Raw genomic sequence first — 22,129 nt, 5'->3', positions numbered from 1 at the left:
GGAGAGCTGAAAACTCACGGTCTAGCATTTCAGGTTAAGGTCAGGGCCAGCGTGCTCTTCCATCCCACTCCCTCCTCCCCCAAAACCTCCAGACTAACAACAACTGATATAGTTTTCGTACTGCACAACTGTATACCAAAAGGTTGCTTCAGAGAAGGCAGAGCCACATCAAACTCCTGCCACAGATGGGGCAGAATGGGGCGCTCCACAGAAGGAGACACCAAAATAATCTCTAAGGAAACCCACAGGACTGGGTCCCACAGGCAAGGTCAGTGACATCCTCTGTGTTTTGTGACTCGACACAGGTATCGGAGCATAAGTAGCTCAACAACATCCAGATCTGGGTGGATACTGATGTCCAGTGACAGTTTACATAGCAAGACCATTTACAACCACATTTTTATGCAGGCATGTGAAACAGCAGTAGCATACCCAAGTCCTTTTGCTGGGCCTGTCACTAGAAGCTAACACAAAGAGGATGTGATAGATCACCAGAAAAATCTTACCAGTTGACTAAGACTGTCATACAGCAACCACATGACTGATGGCCATATGAAAAGCAAATTTGTTTCAGCTTTCTGTGCAACGGTCAATTTTACACATTTTGTAGTGTAATATTTAATGTACATTACATAGCCTTATATGCATATACTATAATTATGTAGTATAATACTTAGGCTTATGGAAGATCCTACCTAAACTCAGATTACATGCCTGGGGAGCTTTTAGAAAAGATGAGTAAAAAAACCAACCCCAAAGGTGGCATATGATCTATTGGAATTACTTTTGTCCACTTGCATATAGCACAAAAGATTGGCATTGTCAATGAGCCACTCAAGACAGGCATCTAATTCCTGTAAATACATTTTCACTGAATTCTAGAAGGCAGCTGGCCTCACCTCTGCAGAAATTCTACATTTTCCTAATTGACTTGTAAAACAAAGATTTTGTGCCAGTTATATATATACCTTAGCAGGTTTCTGTTCAATTATTTTCAACATCTGTAAAAAGCCACCACAGAAGGACTTTTAAAAAAATCAAATAGCAGCAACACAGTCCCATATAGGGGAAGAGAACTGCTTTTCTATAACTCCTTTTTTTCCTCCCACACTGGACAATACTGACAGGTTGAGATTTAACCAGAGATGGGCTCCTTTTACAAGATTGCTTATATAAAGCAAAGATAACGCCAGCTGGGTTCATTTGAACGAGGACATCTTGGGAAGAGCTGACACTGCAGCTATTGGAATAAGATCGGAATGAAAAGCTGAAATAATTAGCCCTTTTCTGTCTCGTAAGTATAATACTTAAATTTCTTGTAGCATGCATAGGATTATAATTAGAAGGAATTGTCACTGAAATGTACTGTATGAGCTTTTTACAAATACAAGGTTTTAAGTAGTGGCTGTGTTTAAATGTTGAAATCTATAGTTTTTGTTGGAAATACTTAATTAGGAAGATTTCTTTTTCTTTACCTAAAGGATATTTGTTACTTCTGACAGTCTGTTCAGTAATATGTATATGAGGGCAGACACTGAAGAGTGTCTATGAAGGGAAAATAGGAGAACTCCAGTCCCAATCCCACAGGCTGTACGTGCTTCTCCCTGTGGGAAACAGCTTAAAGGTTTGAGGCCTGAAGTGGAAATTTAAATTCCTGTATGTATGTTTTCCTAAAAACTCAACATTTAGTAGTAAAGGAGAAAATGTGTGATTTGCCAAAAATGAGCTACGTGAAGTTAAGATGATATACATCAGGATAGCCATCACAACAAAGAATAGTTTTAGCATTAGATTTATAAGCACAACATGTATGTTATTGCATCAATTTATTCTAGTAATTTCTATTCCCTCTTTTTTCAGATCCTATTGTTTCTGTTTTATTTGGTTATACTAACACTTTAGATTTAGACTCTTAACAAAAACAAAGAAAAACTAGAATAATGAAAAGCCACCACTAAAATGAAATAGCAAAATTGCCACAATAGTGACCCAGCAACAATAACCGTCTTGGAAATGTTTATCCTGTAGATGCGATTAAGTTGGGTGACAGAATATCAGCAATGCTATTTGGTTCTCTCTGCAAGAAGAACGTGTTTAACAGTAGATACATTTTCAGGTCTGCAGCCAATGCATTGTTTTTATTTCCAATTTTAAAGACCATTTCAGCTTTTATTCCCTGTGTCCTCAGATCATTGCAAGAAATGGTGACTCTTACTATTTATTTGCTGGTCATCTTGGCTCAAGCTCTTGCAGGGCCTTGCAGTCCAAATAAAGCAGGTAAAATAACTTAAGTCTCCTAAGATCTTCTTTTGTAATTAAGCTGCCAAAGGGTTTTTTCTATTTAAAAGTGGAAAGGTTTTTCTTCAGAAAGTTAAACTGTGGATTCTGGAGAGCTAATCCTTACATTTATTTTATTGATCTGCTTTCAGCTAGCACAGTAAAGCATATACCACTAAAGTCCTAGCCCCACAGAGAATTAGGCATATGCTTAACTCTGTGCAGTAATCATAGTTCAATAAAGTTAAGCACAAGGAGAATTCAGGCATAAAATGGCAAAGAAAACAATAACAATTAGAAAATATCTGAAATAGCACAGGTTAGATGCAGCAGATCTTTGCTGTCCAAGCTGGGCTTTCGTCCCACTGACTGCCATCAGATGACAAGTGGTGAATGAATGTGCTGGGCTGAGCTCCTGAGCCACACTGCTATATTAAACAAGAAAAGCCCCCAAATTGTTGAAGCTAAGGCTCTAATTTCATACTGATTTCTGCCTAGAAATTCATGTGATCTGGTGCCAGGCAGACCTGTAATACAGAATTCACTACAGTTAAGAAATCCACTTTAGAAATGTGTTGGAATACGCCTCAATATAGATTTCTTTGTGTGTGCGTGACTGGCGTCAGGCTACTGTCAGTAATTTCATTGTATATCGTACATATTTGACCCTCTAGCCCTTTATTTCAGTACCTCCAGTTAAAGAAGCAGTTTCTCTGAACTGCAGGAATGTTTATAGCTGTAAAGTCACCAGAGCTACAAATGTGACCATCATCACAAGCTGAACCAGCCTGCCTGAGCTAAAGGTTTGTTGACCAGAAAGGACCAAGTTGTTAAGGTCCCTAGTTGTCTTTCCCCAAGTATTCCCTAACAGATATGGAAAGGCTGCAAAACAAGGCTTTTATCATAAAAATAAGAGTGTCAAGGGCTTTAAAAGAAATAACTGAGTAGTTCCAGGCAGAGTGTCTTTTTTTTCTGACTGTAGTAATTGGAAGTCTTTCTCAATTTTCAGGTCACTAATGGCTAGTCAATATTTGCCCTTTATATTCCCATCAGACAGTCAAATGCACACTGCCTGATTCTCTTTGAAAAGTGTCCAATTTCACTATCATGAAGCAGTAAGTCTGTAAGTTATGATGTTCAATATTCATGGTTGTATTAGCAGTCACAGTGTTTGGAAACATACTGCACTGCTATTAACCATTGCTGTTAACAGCACTAGGATTTCAGTTCATTCACTATTGCTAGTAACAGAGCTAGGCTTTTCAGTTCATATATTGCCATTAACAGGGCTAGGCTTTTTGGTTCATTTTCAGATCTTAGCTTTTAACTTGAGAATTGTAAAAATTCCATTTGCGCTGGCACTGCAATGCTAGCGCCAGGAAAGAAAGGGCAAAAGATCTATCGTGGTCTAGATCTAATGCTGCTACAAAAAGGTGCAGGTCTACCAAAGAACTTCACTAATATTATTTTACAAACTCGGTGGCATTACAGAAGCCAATTCTGCAGCATAAACTAATCTGACAGATTTCAGTGCACCTATTTTTGACTTTGGGTTTCTCAGCAGGGTCTCTGCTCCCCCATCAGCTATTCCAGAAAGATAAAAAATTTACATTAAGTTCTGCATTTATTAGAAGGCAAATGCCAAACTCTTCCAAAGAGGGCAGAATTTAAGAACCCAAAGGTCAGTTTTGTGTAGCAAAAGCTGCTTATGTTAGGGGACCTTCCAGCACCCACCCCTGCTCACAGAAGTTTAATACCAATGGAAAGCAGGTGTGCAGACCCAGCTCTTTGAAAGAAAAACACCACTGAATATCACTCTAGGTGCATTATTTTCCTTTCAGATGTAATTCTGGTATACTGCTATCCTAAAACCATCATTACCAGAATTCCGGAGTGTCCTTATGGATGGGAGGTTAATCAACTGGCACTTGGAGGCATTTGCTACAATGGCATCCATGATTCAGGATATTACCAATTCACAATCCCGGACCTATCACCTAAAAACAAATCATACTGTGGGACACAGTCAGAGGTAAGACTATTAAGGTCAACATTTCTGAGCTGGACTCAGAAATCAGCTGGACTCACTTGAGAGAGTCTGGTTTCCTTCAGCCTGGAGTCGGCTTTAAGCACCGATGGAAGGAGGAGGCAAACCCCAGTATCAGGTAAAGAAGAATCAAATAATTGTGCTTTGCGCATCTACAGGCAAAGTACTCACATGCTTTTCAATATTAATCTGTGTGTTAGTCACCCATTTGCACCTGTATTACACAGAACTTATATATAGTAAGGCATATGTATAGGCAGCATAGCATATAAAGAGCTAGAAAAACATTTTTCCTTAGGGATGGTGTTTTGTCACCAGATAAGAGTCCTCATGTTGCAAAGTAAGAAGTTGTTGCTGATGCCTCAAAGACTCAATACTGCCTACATTTCTGTCTCACCACCCACAGTTCAAGAACCCCATTTATCACTTCTACAACTCCATTGTCTCCAATGACTCCTCAGTGATTGTGAAGAGCCAGCCTGTGAATTACTCATTCTCCTGCACATACAACGCCAACTACCTGGTGAACCAGGCTGCCTTTGACCAAAGGTACGTCCTCTTCTGCAAGTACATCTCACCCTGTCTTCAGTACCATATCCCACTCATATGGAAACTTTATGTCCCCAGGGTGGCCACCATCCATGTGAAGAATGGGAGCTCCGGCTCATTTGAAAGTCAGTTGTCCCTCAACTTCTACTCTGTAAGTGCTCTTTGCCACCCAGCTTTTTCGCCTTCACGTTCCGCAGGCCTCAGCCTAAGAACTGGGAAAAAAGGGCCTCTGGTCCTGACTGTGAAGTGTCACAGAGCACATCACTAGCCTGGAACAGATAATTACAGTGGGGTTTGCAGGGGTTCTTCTTTCTGCTGAGTAACAGAGAACAGAACAGACACATGCTAACTGTTTTTTTAAATCCCTCCAAATCGGGCAGATTCTTCTGCTGAGAGAGACGTTTCTAGCATGTTGATTGGTTTTACAAGAAAAAGCAAAATTTGTTTTTAGTCCCACTCAAAGAGCGGCATGCATCTTTAGACACCACTGCTACCGCCTAGTCTCTACAGACACAGCAAAGCTCCATGCATTTCTCTTGCAATTTGCTTCCTGACCCTCTCATCTGACAGCTATTTCGTGTTCCCCAGAGATCTTTAGGTCATACTGGAATTGCGCCTCTTAAAAAATATTGTCCGTGGATATCAGGCTGATCTTTTCAAAGATCCCTCTCCTCCCCACAGCTCTGCCAGCTCCTGAACCTGGAGTCTTCTTTCCACCAAAGCACAACTGAGAGCACCAAAGCAGCCTCTCTATTTTAGAACAGCTAGAAAAAAGTGCAGCTAATAACATACAGTGTTAAATTCATAGGTCAGGTAGAGGGAGTATTTACCACAAGGTGGACTGATGGAAATCTCTCCCCCCACACTCTGCATTTTGGGCACCAATTGATCACTAAACATTTTGTCAAGCTTTGGGTGCCACATAAAAACCCATGTGGTCTTTTTTTCTGATACACAGCACACCCGTAGTACGTACTGGCAAGGTCCCAGGAGGTACCACACTGCTCCTGTCAGCTCCTGTAAGAACGGCTGCAAAAAACAAAGGACAGACAGTGAGCCATGGATCTCTGGGACTTTAATTTTTTGCCAAATTACTGTTTTGTTCTAATGGCTGTGGGGTCCCAGGAGTCAAGAAGTGTCTGAACTGTACCAATACATTTTCCCACTGAGCAAAAGTACAGAACAAGCTCAGAAAGCTAATAGACCAGTTCTTTGTTATTTTGTTCACATTTTCACTGGGGAGAAAAGGGTAATTTCAGTGAAACGTTCTTTTTTGTTTTCTGGCAAAATAGAAATAAAAGATTTATTTTGCCTTGCTGTGCATCTCTGCTGCTGCCTGACACAACCCTCTGCCTCTGGTGGCTATACTTCCACGTGCTTCATGTGCCCATTTCCTCATCCAGAAGCAGTGCCCAAGCTGCAGGGTAACCCGGTGGCAACATCTCACCTGCCTTTTAGTCCATGACACACCATTAACATCACAGGACTGTGATGCAGTATGAGCGGCTGGAGCCTGAACAGAAATCAGACCTTCAGCACTGAAACGTGTTGTGAAGAAAAACAAGATAGTACCCTAAAACAGGGTAGAGCAATAGAGTTTGGAAAAAGAAGCAGTATACCAGGTTCAACTCATTTTAGCACTAGGACTCATATGAGTTTTGTGACAGTACTTCTGCAAGTTCTCTCCTTTGGTGAAATCCTTGGTGAAATGAGAATTTCTCAGGGCACTTAACAGCCATGAATCACTAATCTAAACACTGCCTTGAGCCTTAGCTTCAGTGCTTCCAGTCCATCAGATGTTGCAGTGGGAATACTGTAGTGCCTCACAGCCACCTCGCTGTGCAGGCAAGGAAAGGTACATAAGAAAGTCGGTACCAGGGAACTGAGCAAGCACAGCAGGGAAAGATAGTCCGACAGCTTCAGAACTGCATATACCTGAATCCTGCTGTGTAGATTTAACTAAGTAAACCAGTGCTATGATTAAACCTGTTACTCTTTATATAGTTCTGGTAGTAGCTTTGTTATTTCTTTATATAGTTCTGGTAGTAGCTTTGTTATGCTCTTACACAACAAAAACCAGCAGGACTTAAGGTATATACTTCAGTGTAGTTGTAACTAGACCTTTTCACCCGAGTACCACACACTACACTGCTTCGAGCAGGCTGGCTTTTTAGCGGATGAATGACTGTAGCTGGCAGAGCTCTTCCTGCACTCTTGTGTCCCCTCAGCTCTCACCATGCTGGGACCACAAGCACAAATCACAGAGTGCTGAACCTTTGCATGTGGGCACACGATTTCTGCTTGAATTCATGCCTTCTCCCTGACATGTGGCCATCTCCCAAAACACCATTCCTATTCCATACAGTCATCTCCAGTCTCTCACTCCCATTAGCTTCACCCTCCACTTCTGGTATACCAGAAGCAGCTCGCTTCCTACCCATGCTGTGATATAACACATACCACAACCCAAATAGCATCAAATTCTGCCACTTACTATCATTATACACCCAATATTAACAAAACAATTGTTAAACACCATCTTGGGCTTGCAATAGTTCTACTACTAGGTGTAGAGTTTGGAGCTTACAGTTAATAAGAGCCCAGACTTCTGGTGTCCATCTCTCCAGAGCTGTCTGAAGATGCCACATGCCTTTGCTTTGCACGTTACTAGTAACACATGATGCCTTTCTCTTTGTCTTTCAAAGAATGCCAAGTTTTCAAGTATAAAAGAAGCCCCTTTCGTCGTTGAAACATCAGAAATTGGTTCTGACATATTTGCTGGAGTGGAAGCTAAGGGCTTAAGTGACAGGTAGGCAAGGGAAGGAGTAATAATTAATGAACTGGCAATTGGGACATTCCTTGTTAATCTGGGGTTTGTATCTCCCCAGATTCAAAGTTGTTCTCAACAACTGCTGGGCAACTCCCTCCTCAGAGTATTTCTACCAGATCCACTGGCCTCTGATCACCAAGGGGTAGGTGCTGGTGGGACCCGGGGTGGGACTCTGCCCAGCCCAGCCCCGAGGACGGCAGAAAGCCACAGGCTGGGGATGAGGGGGCAAAGGAGAAGCCGGCCCACGGCAGGGCAAATGTATTCATCGGACTGTGACCTCAGGAGATGGTTCGCTGAAGCCACGGAGACTGACACTTCTTCTCCATATACCACACAGGTGTGCCACGGACAGCTCCATCCTCGTGCATGAGAATGGGAAAACAAACCGGGCAACGTTCCAGTTCAATGCCTTCCGTTTCCGTAACATCCCCAAGCTGTCCAAGGTCTGGCTGCACTGCGAGACGCATGTCTGTGACAGTGAGAAGTTCTCCTGCCCAGTGGTAAGGCCTCCCTCCCAGAGACACACATGGTGCTAAGTTTATTCACTGGATGTCGAGACCTTCCTGAGGGCACGTCAGGTGCAGAGCCAGCGCCAGGGCTTTCAGCAGATGGAGCCATCACAATGCGTGAACCTGAGTGGTCAGCCGTGCACCCCGACCCCAGTCATGCCACAGGCATCACACACAACATTGGGCAACTTGTTCAAATGTATTGAGAAATAAGGCAGCCATTGAAAAACTCAGTTCTTTTCGATATCCCAGACTACAGTCCTGTCTGATAAACAGCTACAGTTAAACACAAGCTTGAAATAGGGAAGAAAGTAGAGCTTTTTTTTTTTTTTTTTTTTTTTCCATTTTACCAAATCCCTCGGTGCCAAGGGCATCCTGGGGGCACCAGGAGAACCTGACTCAAAGCTCACTGATAGTCAAACGAAACCTCCTAGTCCCCCTTCCCAGGGAACATCCTCTGCTATCCTGCAGTAACTCACTGCCCCTGCAGCAGTCCTGTTCTGCATTAAATACATCAATTACCACTGGAGCAGGGACCGAGGTCAAAGAGTAGGTCCCTGTGACCTTAGGTGGGAACAGGGTGGGGGGCTATACAGGCAAATTATTTAGCATGGGCAGCTGTGCACCTCTTGCACCAACTGATGCAAGGGTGAGGGTTACCAAAGTGTGTTGCTTTAAAGACTTCTTTCTCTCTGCCTCCTTCACTAAGTCAGAGCTTTGCTGTTCTTTTCCTCATGCACTGACTGTATCATTGCTTAAGACGAAGTCAAACTTTATTTAATCTGAAATGAAAGCCCAAAAATATTCCTGGGCCAACATACTGTTGTTTCAACAACAAATATTTCTTGCTGGAGAAGAGAAAGCATCACTCCTAGTGAAACTAGATTTTCTTTCTAAACCCTTTCTCAGTGCAGGAGCCAAATTAAGATAGCAGTTTATTACCCAGCCTCAGTGCTAACCAGAGGGCACAGATCTGTGCAAAATTTGCAGGTTTGACAAAAACACATTGTTAGAAATCCAAAGTTTCAAAGACAAAAGAAAAAAATTGGGTTTTAGAGATTTCTTCAACTTTTTATCCCACCACAGACCAGGGTTAAAAGAAAACACAAAACCAGTACTCTGTATCCACCTCTCTGACAGTGCTGCCAAACACCTACATCATCCTTTCAGGCACAGAGTGGAATTCCCTCCTCACCCTCCTGCATAGGATAATTGCTCCATCAGGCTAACATCCCTTGAGTCCACTTCCAACCCAAAAATGCAGCTGGTGATTTGCTGCAATTAAGGCTGAACCAAGCTGGGGGTCTCTGCTTACAAGCAACTCATGACAGAATTACCACATGCTGTGTTTGTAAAAAAAATATGTTCACAGCTGGGGATCTGCAAAGGTCAGGGGACATGCAAGGACCTTTAATCTGTAGAGCACTGCCTCCCATACAGACCTTATCAGCTGTGACAGGCATCATTAGTGCTGGACATGAGATGATCTATATGAAAGGGATTCGGTGCTTCCTGTGTCTACCCAATGTGAATCAATTATAATTAACAATAAACAACAACAGAAGACTTCACAGAGCTCACGGGTTAAATAGATGGAGCTCAGCTGTCCCCTTCCTTCTTGACAGGAGTTTTGTTTAAGGCAGGGTAGAAAGGGCAGCCCAGGAGGACCTGTAATTAGCAAGTAGCCACCCGTCTGGGCTCCTGCCATCTCACAACTGGAAAGAGCGCTTACACTGACAGCCACTCTAAGGGCTGTGGCACACCAAAATGCCCAGAAAATGCACTGCAAAGACTTTAAATCTCTCCTGCACCACCACCACCACCACCACTCCCCCCCCCCCCCCCCCCCCAGTAATTACAGAGGAAAAAGAATCCCTAGAAAATAGGCAGCAATACTTACACAGTTTTCATTTCCTTGGTCGGAAACATGAGAATTGGGTTGGGATTTTTTTATTATTTTAATTTTTCTTGTATACATGGCTTTCTCTCTGATCTCTTCAGATCTGTGACAAACGAAAACAACGCATGGAACAAACTGGAGGTGTTTTAGTGGCGGAGATTGCTGTACGCAGTAAGTGGCTGGGTTTCTGGGGTGTTTCTCCCTTTGGGAAGCAAGGAAGCTGGGAGCCACCAGTGGCTCGCAGCACAGGAGCAAGCAGAGGGAACCCAAAGTCTCTGCCAGACCCTTTCCCCCATGGCAGCGGGAGTCCTGAACAGCAGTTGGTCTCCTCCAGGCTCTGGCAGGAGAGCTCAGTGAAGCTCTCCTCATTCACAGAGTGAGTCAAGGCACCCACTTGGCATTAACAATAAATGGCCAAGCCACTGGCACGCCGGGTTCGCAATGTCAACCCCGCTCACCTGCACCTGACCTCAGCAACAGCCCAGACATGCTCTGACAGATTGCCCAGGAGTGGGAGAGAGGTCAGGATTAGGAGCAGTGGGAAAGAAAATCTTTGGTTTGGTACTTCAGCATACTCATAACTCTGGTAGGTTAACCCTTTGTGCCTATCCATCCTGACACACAAATTGAACTGCCACCAGGTTTCCCCATCACAAAACAGCCCCTGGTTCCTCTAACTGCTACCTCCTGGAGGCAACAGAAATTTCTCCAGGGGCTGTTTTAATCCTGCAGATCCAGTACATCTTTGGAAACAGGTCCTTGGAACAAGGTATGCCCAAATCATATTTTCACCGGAGCCCTTTATGCTAGTTTATCACTTACATCCACATCCACAACCTGAAAGCTAATTTAAAATTACAAAGACATGTAAAGCAGCATTACTGCAATCCACCAGTAAAAACCCCATCAATTTTAGAAGATAACTGAGGAGCCTTTTATAAATTCAGACAGTATGGCCAATAAGAAGAAATAGCCAGAATTTCAAAATGTGCAAATGTTATCTGTTCTGCTTTTACAAAGAATGCTGGTGCACTTTGCCCTATTTTAAACATGCCATCCCAATGTTATCTTTTTCTCTTATTTTATACAGGCAAAGGTTTATCCAGATTTTACACACTCTCAGGTAAATAGCAAATTACGACAATGAAAATATCAAACCCAATATGGATTTTGAGTGGCTCTGCCAACATAAAACCCATAGCTCAAAGAAACAGGTGAAAAAATTAGTAAATTTGGCACAAAGGGAAATATTTCAAAATCAAACTGTATTTCTCAGTGTTATACTCTGTCTTCCTCCTTTCAGCACACCCCTCACTGGACAATAAAATCATACCAATAACTTCCAATACTGAACATTAATTTCTCTTATTTTCACACCCTCTTCCCCAAAAGGAACAAGCATTTTTCACTGCGTTAACAAAGATATCTGAAAGTACTTTTATTTGGAAAGGGTTTGAAAAACGCCTTTCAAAGCCTATTTGTTAAAACTTGAAATGGTGACAGAGCCACGTTAGGGGCATGCAATTGCACTGAGGGGGGTGGGAAGACAACGTGAAAGGCAGCTGGCAGGGAAGTACTCACAATGAATCTGTGTTTTTCTTGCAGATATCATCTTCCACCTACTCTTTGTGACTGGATTTTGTGCTGTTTTATTATAATTGGCAACCCAGCTGCGTTTCTTAACTTTTCCCAAACCTGTATAGACCTGGACTTCTTTACTAAAAATGAGGAAAAAAATGAAAGCTACAAAAAATCCTTGTGCACCATTTTACCAGCTAAATAAAACATTCTGCGAGCTTTGTGCCTCAAATACTGGAGAATCCCAAAACAGATTTACCTCTCCCTAGCCTCTGCAGGCATTTCAAACTAGTGAAAACCCAAGGGTTATGTATTCTACCCATGCCTCCTTTTAAAGGGGTGTGATGCCAACAGTACCTGTTTCTAGAGAGAACACAGGGATATGCATTTTTCAACACAAGTTTTACCTTCAGGGTCCCCCTTCCCTATCAGTCTCAGTGTGGTACCAAACTCCCCTCCAGGCCTGGTCTTGCAAGATCCTAGCTTGATCTGTGAAGCCTTTGAATGAGACGAAAACCAACCTAACACGTCAAGGATCAGAGAAAAGGATGCATTTTATCTAGCAGTAGTTAGAAGGTCCTCAGAATTAATTACCTGATATTTCTTTCCTGTGCCTCAGCATTGCCAGTATCGATCAGTTGGGTTACGTAGAGTATGACACATGCTGCAGTAGGTACAACACTGTTACAAGTAAGAGGTCTTGCTGACAGGGCAGGCTCAGTACTGTATAGCTGCATGGTGTGGATGCAAATTAAGCACACCTGAGGTTAGAAAACAAGCTACTGAGCTTTACACTTCCTTGAAGACGCAGCTGGTGTCAGATACAAGAGGGTTTGGGTGTTAGCTCCGCACCTGAGTAACATCAGCTCTTAAACAACAAGAAGAAATTGCTAGAAAGGGAAACCATGGTTGCTAAAGAGCAAGAAATATCAAGACATGAAATAATTTCCCAGCAAGAGTGATGGTAGATTCCTTACTTCCAGTAATTACTAAAACAATGTTGAACAAAACTCTTGAAAGTGTATGAACATTCTAAGGCCTTTTCCATGAAACTTCCAGGATCCTATATGTGAAAGGGAGAACGACTACAGCTGTTACACCTCCTATTAATGAACACAGCAGGTGTACCTGTGTCTGTACATACTGCAGCATAAGCACATTATAGATGTTTGTAGACAGGAAATCTCCTGAATAGTTCTATTAAATTAAGGATTTTGAGCTCCCTGTTCTTTTTGAAACCTCATTGTTATGACAATAATGCATAGCTAGAACACACATACCTTACTGCCACAGTTTTCAAATACACACAGATCCCATTTATTATGGACTCCATTTGCTCCTCTAGGTGTAATCTCAGTCCGTGTGTATTTATAAGTAACTGAGAAAAATAAAGCTGTTTAGAAGCTGAATTACAGCTGACAGCATCCTGCCTGACAGCCTGCTGAAAAGGCATTTAGCCATCGCACACAACAGAGGGCACTCTCTGGACAGGATTGTCTGGATTAGACAGACGGAGTTAAAAGATCATAGTATCAGAGAACAGACTCATGGAATCATTTAGGTTGCAAAAGACCTTGAAGATCATTGAGTCCAACTGTTAAGCCAACACTGCCAAGTTACCACTAAACCATGTCCCTAACCACCACACCTACACGTCTTTTAAACTCTTCCAGGGATGGTGATTCCACCACCTCCCTGGGCAGCCTGTTCCAATGCTTGGCCACCCTTTCAGTGAAGAATTTTTTCCTCATACCCAATCTAAACCTCCCCTGGTGCAACTTGAGACTATTCCCTCTTGCCCTGTCACTTGTTACTTGGGAGAAGAGACCGACCCCCACCTGCCTGCAACCCCCTGTCAGGGAGCTGTAGAGAGCAACAAGGTCCCCCCTGAGCCTCCTCCTGGCCAGGCTGAACAGCCCCAGTTCCCTCAGCCGCTCCTCATAGGGCTTGTGCTCCAAAGTATTTCTCAGGGGTACAAGTTTCTAAAGCAGAGCAGAGCTATCAAATATTTTGTGCACCACAGGACATTTTGATAAGAGAGAATGATCCTGCAGGGTTTTCTCTACCATTCACTGCTTTGCCTCCTTTTCCCCTTCCCTCCTCCCACTAACACCCCGAGTTTCAACACCTGCCAAGTGGCTTTACATCTTCAAATTCTTGTCCTTGCCAAATGAGATTAACACACCAGCTTCTTCTCCAAATCCTGTTTCTTTTGCCTTGCCTTTGCAGCAGTCACTGCTCTCCTACCACAGCTATTTTGCGAAGAAAGCCTTGAACCGAGTTTCCTTGGTAGGCTGATTAATTTTCTTCCTGATTATGCAACGTGTTGCTTTGGAACAAACCTTACAGAATTGCAGCAGCTGTGAGGTTTGCCTGCAAATTCCCAGGCCGCCTCCCTGCCCACTGTGGGATGGAGCCTCTGGGCATACATATCTCCTATATGTGTTACTGTCACACACAGTGCAGGTAATGCAGCCAGCAAGCTGTGGTTGTAGGGTAGGCAAAGCCCTATTACCAGTCCTGGTCTGGATCACTGTCTCCCTACAGTCACAGAAATGGTTTGTTGCTAAAACAAACAAAAACCCAAAAGCCCAAACACAACTGAAAAACAGCTCTCAGAGGTGACTGTGAAAATATCTATGTACCAGAGAAGGCAGCAACACATGAACAAGTTTCAGCTCCAGAAGTACTGTTTCTCAAAAAAAGCACAAGTAGTCCATCCTAAATAGCTTGCATTAAAAATATGGGCTACAATTCACCTTAATTTTTCCTAACAGGCATATGGCTCATCACTATTTATTCTACTAAATACTATTTATGTTGCCAGTATCAGAAAATGCAGTGATTGCAAAAGATTTTAGCACAACCTGAAGCTTGATAGACTTCATTATTTCGGGTGCATTATAATGATTGATCTTCTTCAGCTGGCAGGGCATGAAAATGCTTGCTTTGATCTCTGCATCTGAAAGTCCAACTCAAGGCTGATTGTGGAAATATAGAGGGAGAGGAAGGTTAGTTACAAGGGATGCAGATAATCTGTTTAGAACTCAACATTTGTTTTCCCAAAGATTACAGTTTGGTTTTGTCCCAACTCTTCCTCCCATTTGGATGAACTGTAATGAGGCAAGAGTTTTTACAGGCTTTCCATCTCATGGTTTGGCATTGCAATGCTGAAGCACAAGGTCACTGAGGTCATGGCAAGAAGTAGGAAAGAAATGAACACACACAGGTGTCCAGATGATAACAACACAAATTGCATCACAACTGTCGCTAGTACAGTGACACACATTTACACACTATTTTGTTGATTAAATATAGGTCACTTCTCACTTGCAAGTGGTAAACAACATTAACCTGGGTGGCCTTTGTTTGACAGTCCCTGCAGATGTAAATAAGGATTAAGAAGGTCCAAAAGAAATTGCCAATGAAAGAGTGAGTCAGATCTAACACAAAACCCTCAGGAAGTACAAGCCAGCAAGCATGCCACCTATGCAAGCTGGTACTTTCCATCCTTGATGCTCTATATTTAGTGCCCCCAAAACAAGCAGTGCCACGGCACTGTGATTCCTTCCACTCCTGCCACCCCAGGTCCAACAGTGAAAATGAAAGAGCAGCCTCTGAGACTGTCAAAGTCAGAAGTAATTACAGTCAAACATTGTGCCTTATTATATCCTGTGCTGGGACCCCATAATTTCAAATCCAAACTTGAGAATGAATCCTCTGTGGCTGTTTATCAGAGAACTCGCAAATGATTTTGATGTGAAGATGTCAGACTAGATCTGACCTGAGATGCCCACCTAGTGCATCCCCTGCTAGCTCTGCCCTGAAAGGAATGAAGCCACATCAGGGCTGCAAGCCGCCCTGTAGGGGGATCTCAGCTTAGTAGCACACTGAGGTAAACATTGCATACACTGCCAGGATTGGCAATACATTACACAATATAAACACAGGCAATGTCACAGATCCAGATAACTCCCCATCTTAACCCTAATTTAAACACCGACTTCATCTCTTTATTCTGTAAATCCATGACGTTGTGTTTAAATGTCCTAGTCAGAGGCAAGGAAAGACCCTACTTAACTCAGAATAGTATCATAAGAGACATGATTTGATAAATACAAAACCCATCGTACAAGTGCATAGGCTGTATTAGGAGTGAACCTCCTCACTCTGTTCTGAAGACCAAATCTTTTCACGTTATCTCTACCTAAAGGGCAGCTGTCACTCACAGGTGCAGAGCTAAAAATAGCTATTGACTGATTGGACCTCACAGCCCTTTCATATAGCTTATCCTTGTGGCGCTGCAAAGGTCGAGTCCCGTGGCTTCAGAGAAATAAATAATAATTCCTGCAGCCAGGCACACAAGGGGGAGACTAGTGTCCTGAGCTCTGTCAGAAGCTGCATTGCACCCCGAAGTACAGAAATCAGCCTGCTTCCCAATACAATTTTCTTTACTTTGTTGTTACAAGGAAAACCTGGTACCCACTAATGTCTTAGCCTGCTCTTTAAAAGCAATTGTTAGACATGTTCCAGTTCTAAATTCTAAGATAAATGTCGTTAAATTCACCTGCAATGCAAACAGCTCCTCTGTGGTACAACTGGTCTCCATCCTTCCCAGATTGCTTCCCACATTGAGCAGCCTGTGCCTCCTCTCCTGCTAAATTTTCTCTGCACGTGGTTTCATCCACATTAACACCCTCCTCCCACAGACTGGGTCTCTCTGGGCATTTGCACACTCGGACACAAAGCATCACTGGAAGGGATCCCACCCTGTTGCAAGGCAGTCTGCTTTTCCGCTTACACTCACCTGCTCTAATCAGAAAATAACATCAGCGTTTTCCTTCTGGGAGCAAACATAGCAACGGATGCCAACCACCCAAGACAGACACTCAGGATGTATATCGTACTGATGTTTTAAAAATAAGACAATTAAACCACAACAGGTAGCACAGGTTTGTCAGCAACATGGCCCTGAAGCATGCTTTGAGAAGACCTTGCAGGTTTAAATTGCATTCTGCTTTTCCATGAGTGCATCCAGCGGAGTCCAACCGACGCAGTACCGCAGGACAGGAAGCAGGACAGGCAGGTCCTGTTGCTTGGGGAGCACTAAAGCTGAGGTCTGAGCGTAAAGCAAAGCCTTATCACTAGGAAGTGTTTGCACAGCGCTGTAAATTTGAACGGTGATTAATATGTCCTGATAAGATCATTCTGAGCACCTCTCATTGTCTTCCTGCCCAACACTCCTGTGCTAGCATCTTCAGTGCATACCTCAGAGTACTTTAAAAACAGTAACTGATTGATCTGAAAGACTTAATCTTCCCTTTACAAACTGAGAGAAACTGAGGCAGAAAGAATGACATGAGCAGGTCACAGCAGGGAGGCATCTCAGATTGGTGTTCATTCCAGTAGAAGCAAACGTTAATGGAACAACAGAAATAATCATCAAGGAAAAATATGTAGCCTGATCTGATACTTCCAAGGATGAATAGTGAACTGAGAAAACTTGCAAATTTTGCATTTCTTTTATCTGTATTGGAAAGAGAAAATCCATATATAGAAAAAATAAAGACAATAAATTTAAGGGTTCTGATACACGATTTATTATGTACCTGGTGACCCACAGTAACAAATCACAAGCACCCATAGAAAAAATAAGATAAAACTCAGAAGTTAATCACCTGGAAGTTTACACCAACAGGTTTGTTATGCTTTAACCCCAGCAGGCAACTAAGCACCACACGGCCGATCGCTCACTCCCCCCACAGTGGGACGGGGGAGAGAACCAGAAGAGTCGAAGTAAGACAACTCGTGGGTTGAGATAAGGACAGTTTAATAGGTAAAGCACAAACCGTGTGTGCAAGCAAAACAAAACAAGGAATTCCTTCACCACCTCCCGTGGGCAGGCAGGTGCTCAACCATCGCCAGGAAGGCAGGGCTCCATCACACGGAACGGGGCATTGGGAAGACAAACACCATCGCTCCAAGCATCCCCCACTTCCTTCTTCTTCCCACAGCTCTATATACTAGGCATGATGCCATATGGTCCGGAATATCCCTTTGGCCAGACTGAGTCAACTCTCCTGGCTGTGTCCCCTCCAAATTTCTTGTGCCCCTCCAGCCCTCTCACTGGCAGGGCCCGAGAGACTCAAAAGTCCTTGACTTGGTGTAAACACCACCTAGTAACAACCAAAACCATCAGTGTGCTATCAGCGCTGTTCTCACACCAAACCCAAAACCCAGCCCTGCACCAGCTGCTCAGAAGAAAATTAACTCTATCCCAGCTGAAGCCAGGACAAGGTTTTACCTCACGCTTGCGATAGGTGTGCCACCGTGCCTTGGTGGGTGGCAGTCCTCACCCTCCGAGGTACCCAGACCTCCACCCTCAGCTCACAACCAGCCAGGATCCAGCTCTTTAACTGTGTGAAGGCCAATAATTCAGTTTTTGTAAGTAATTACATCACTCAGGAATTTCATGGACATAACAGCTATTGCTTCAGTGTGGTTGATCCCACTGCGGACAGGCAGGCTGCTAGCCACCATATAAGCATCACCAGTGGTTTCCACTTTCAGCAACAAAAAGAGCACAACTATTTTTATTGCATATCCTAGATGTGGGGTGCAGGGTGCAAATAAATCTGAACCTTCGATCCTGCAGTGACTATTTGCCAAAATGTAAAGAAAAGTGCACAGAAGAAACCCAAAAATGTCTTGAAATTACTGTATCAATTAACTGGACTAAACTGAAATGTTATTCAGGTCTTTTTCATAGGAGGGATTTCAAACCACTTCACAACTTTCTTTGGCAGATAGGGAAACAGGTTTCCTCCTCACAGCCATTAACAGATTAAGAAAACACATTTGCTGCTAGCCTGCCTACCAAGTTATTCTAGCAGAGGTCCCTCCCCAAGGCCAGCAAAAGAATCAACGAAAGCATTGCTGTTCCATGGCTGTTTGCTCAATAGCCAGAAAGTGCCAAACACCATGTGTTTTAAGGATGCTATAGAGGAAAGAGGCTGTACAGGTGACCCAGGAGACTGACCACTTGAAGAGGGATGCTGAGATAATGCAAGTTGCAGCTCCACCAAGCAATGCACCGCTCTCTCAAGTGAGGCTGGAAAGGAGCAGAAGGGATACCTTCTTGTATGACCACTGTTTCTTGTTCTCCATTTCCTTCATTTGCTCTGAGTTGTTTTGAAACAGGCAAAAGTTACTGAAAGCGTTTTCTAAAACTTCTCTAAGGATCAATGAAAGCACTGCATGGAGATCACTGCCCATCATGCTGGCTGATATTGCCTTCCTATTTCTTCCCCTGCTTCTGATACCCTTTTGCATCCTCTATTGGCTTTTCTTTCTTAATTTCAAGCATGTTAGAGCAACACTTTGTTTAGCAACACATTTGTACAGTGTCAGTCAAAAAAAACCACAACAGGCAACCTTGATGACAAGAGATCATCTGTCTTCCTTTTCTCTACCACCAACTGCACCAGTCTCTCCAAATGATCAACATAATTTTCCAGTTTGCTCACCATGTTGTCCGAGATCCTAATGTGCCTATTGGGGCACATACAGGGAGGTCACATTTGTTTATCATCTGGAGCCAAGCAACACAGCATATAGTGTATAGTTTCAGATTCCAATAGTTTCCTCCTAGTGGCTGGATTTCATGGCAAGGGAGGGAATGATTTGTCTGTTCCATATTCCATGCCTTTTCATGAGGTGCCATAATTTCATCGTGCTTGGGTCCTGCTACCACATCTCTGCAAAATCTATGTACACTGCTAATTACGTAGTCATTTCTCATACTATTTTAAAATGGTACCTTGCTGAGGGAAGAAATAATTTTGAAAGAATGTAATTTTCCTGTCTGGCATAATTTAACACTGGCCTCACTGGAGCAGAATAAATGTTCATCTAATTCAAAAGCCTCCCTCAGACAGTAACCACCAGCAGCTGTTTACAGAAAGTGCAAAAGCCACAGAACATCTACATGTGAATCTCAGGGTCCCCCGTAAGAATCATTGCAAACTACAGCTACCTTGCAAGACACAGAAAGTAACAGTTTACTATCAGTGATAGGATCTCCATCTGGCATTAGAAATCCAAGAAAGGAATTACTAGTAAGTTTAGGTAAATTCTATAATCTTGTAGAATATTTATCAAAAGGTCAAAATCCATACAAGCCTTCCAACATAAAAGGTGACATCTTTAGTAAGTAGACAGATACATTACTCTGTCTGTACTCACCTCAGGCATTCCATGTTTCCATGCAAATACAGTAAACGTAGCTCCTTCAGGATGTAAATACGCACTTCCAAAAAGGATCGTATTAAAAGATAGTTCAAAACAAGCAATATAACAATCTGGCAACACTGGCTTCAGAAATCCTTGCTACCTCTCTTCTCCATCCAGCAAACTTCCCCTCTGGAGGGGATCCTGCTTCCCACCAACCTACACAGTGTTGTGGTCCTGCTATAGCTACATGGCACTGTCCCATCTGCCTTCAGACGTCCGTCAGTGACACAGACCACAGGCTGATCTCGGTGCTGATGCCAAAATCCAGCCCAGTGGTGCCAAGAACAGACTGAGCTCCAGCTCACAGGCCCAGACCTGATTTAGCTGTACAAACAGAATAAAAAGAACAAGTAGGAAACTCAAATGCCAGGAAGGATATAGCAGTGCCAACGGACTGCCGTAGGAATCTGAGGAATAACTTTAAATGTCCTTTAGCCTCAGATAGATTAAAAAAAAAAAAAAAAAAAAAAAAAAAAGACAGAAGGCAAAATGGAACAGTCATAAGAAGAAGCTCTAGAAAAAGTGAACTTTACACCTCAACAACTGGTTCAGGAACCACAGAGGAACCACCAGGCTAGATATTATGGCTGTTCAATGACAAGATGAAAATTCTCTTGCTATAGTTCTGCCATTGCATCTCTCTATTTATGGTCAGGTATTAAACACAACACTATGCCCCAGAGCACTGTAACTCAGGCACCAAGCATATATCCATGCCCAGGTTTCCATCCTAAGAGTGAAATAAGATCCTCATTCCTTTGTAATTGTCACCTCAAGGTTGGGCATCATTTACCAAGAGGCTGCCCAGTTGCTGGCATTTCTTAACATCTCACAGTTTATAAAAGCATCAGGATTAAGATTTTCTTTCAGCAATTATTTCTAGGTACAGGGAAGTGGAGCAAGGCATTATTGCAGCACAACACAATTAGTGCAGCAGCACACCATCAGCTTGCTTCGCTGTCACATAATCTTTGGCAGCACTTCAGCACCTCTGCACCATTTCGGCAGCAGAGAGCAACCATGAAACTAGTTTGACCAGTGCTCCAGGAGTCTGCGGTGTTCCCTGGGCTCTGCCGGTGCTGCCATCCTTGCCCTGGCTTTCCTAGAGAAGGTTTCGGTGGAGGGGCCCAAACTTCTGGAAACCAGCCTGAAGGACCGTCTGGTGACGACTGTGGAGCTGGACCACAGGACATCTTTGACAAGATCAGTGTAATCTCTTGACTAATTTTAAACTTGCTCACAAATCTACATGCCCTGATTTTCAGGGTTCCTAATTAATCAAGCAGGGTTCAACTTTATTTTGGTGACCAGCTCTGGAAGATACTAACTTGTGAGAAAGATCTTATGGTATCTACTGAGGGTGATATGGCTAAGATGCCTGTGCTCCCTGAACACTCTTCAGGTCCCAGCAGAGCCCAGAGAAGACCTTAAAGCAGCTTTCAGGACAAGGCTCGCTTTTCTGACCCTTGTACTGGCTCTTTTGCTGGTCTTCAGGAACCAAAGGGGGTTTCAGTGGGACTGGGACAGATGGTAGAGTAACTATCTCACTTTTGAAAGGTGCATTGTGCTTGTCCATGTTCAAAAGAAACAGAAAGTAAATTCCAAGGGAGGCAAGCACCAAAAGCAGCCTGCTAGGATGTACAGCTCCTGTTTTCATGCCACATCTCTGCCCCCTGCACAGCAGCCTTTCTACATATGTTTTCTTTCTCCAGAGCAGCCGGGCTAAAGACCTTGGTCAAGGCATGACATCCATGCTCCTATTCCCAGTTTGGGACTAAATCAGGGCACTCTTCACCACTTACTGTAGACCTGCTGAGAGTCTTCCAGCAAGGTTTGTAGTTCAACGGAAAACACCCAGGACAGGCAGATCCCTGCCAAATTTCATCTGCTTATTAGTGGAGGGAAGGACAACAGACATTCAAAAATCATTTTCCTAGAATGCCAGGTAGGGGACAGCTTGCATACTGGCTGATGAACTGTCTGAACCACACAGGACTGGCACCAAGCCAGCAATCGGCGATGCTGCTGCAGCTTGTCAGATAATAAAAGTCATTGCGCCTTGCTCAGCTTCCGCCACCTGCCTACCCTGGAGCACCACCTCTCCCTGACCTGACACTCCCGTGATGACCGGGAGTTAAAAGGCAAAA

General features: G+C 43.4%; 1 protein-coding gene across 2 annotated transcripts; it reads left to right on the top strand.

The window, feature by feature from the left end:
• Positions 1-1,202: 1,202 nt before the first annotated feature.
• On the top strand, positions 1,203-11,909 carry TECTB (tectorin beta). Of its 2 annotated transcripts, none has more exons than XM_040607724.1 (11): positions 1,203-1,294; positions 2,189-2,277; positions 4,119-4,309; positions 4,731-4,873; positions 4,952-5,024; positions 7,579-7,682; positions 7,762-7,845; positions 8,041-8,203; positions 10,214-10,283; positions 11,203-11,235; positions 11,718-11,909. In XM_040607724.1, exons 2-11 carry the CDS (start codon positions 2,202-2,204, stop codon positions 11,768-11,770), a joined length of 990 nt encoding a protein of 329 aa, XP_040463658.1. In that variant the 5' UTR covers positions 1,203-1,294; positions 2,189-2,201; the 3' UTR covers positions 11,771-11,909. The 2 variants fall into 2 exon arrangements, with proteins under 2 accessions (XP_040463658.1, XP_040463659.1); XM_040607725.1 differs by having other exon boundaries at positions 1,237-1,294; positions 2,167-2,277.
• Positions 11,910-22,129: the final 10,220 nt, after the last annotated feature.

This window comes from Falco naumanni, chromosome 9 (genome assembly GCF_017639655.2).
Source record: "Falco naumanni isolate bFalNau1 chromosome 9, bFalNau1.pat, whole genome shotgun sequence".
NCBI classification, from domain to species: Eukaryota; Metazoa; Chordata; class Aves; order Falconiformes; family Falconidae; genus Falco; species Falco naumanni.
Note: the sequence above shows the minus strand (reverse complement) of the source record. Positions and strands in the feature narration are given on the sequence as shown.

Bases quoted from the DNA above. Each gene is read 5' to 3' on its own strand.
- TECTB (XM_040607724.1), top strand. From the start codon at position 2,202: ATGGTGACTCTTACTATTTATTTGCTGGTCATCTTGGCTCAAGCTCTT. The intron at 4,874-4,951 runs GTACGTCCTCTT...TTATGTCCCCAG, and splicing joins CAGGCTGCCTTTGACCAAAG to GGTGGCCACCATCCATGTGA. The intron at 11,236-11,717 runs GTAAATAGCAAA...TTTTTCTTGCAG, and splicing joins CAGATTTTACACACTCTCAG to ATATCATCTTCCACCTACTC.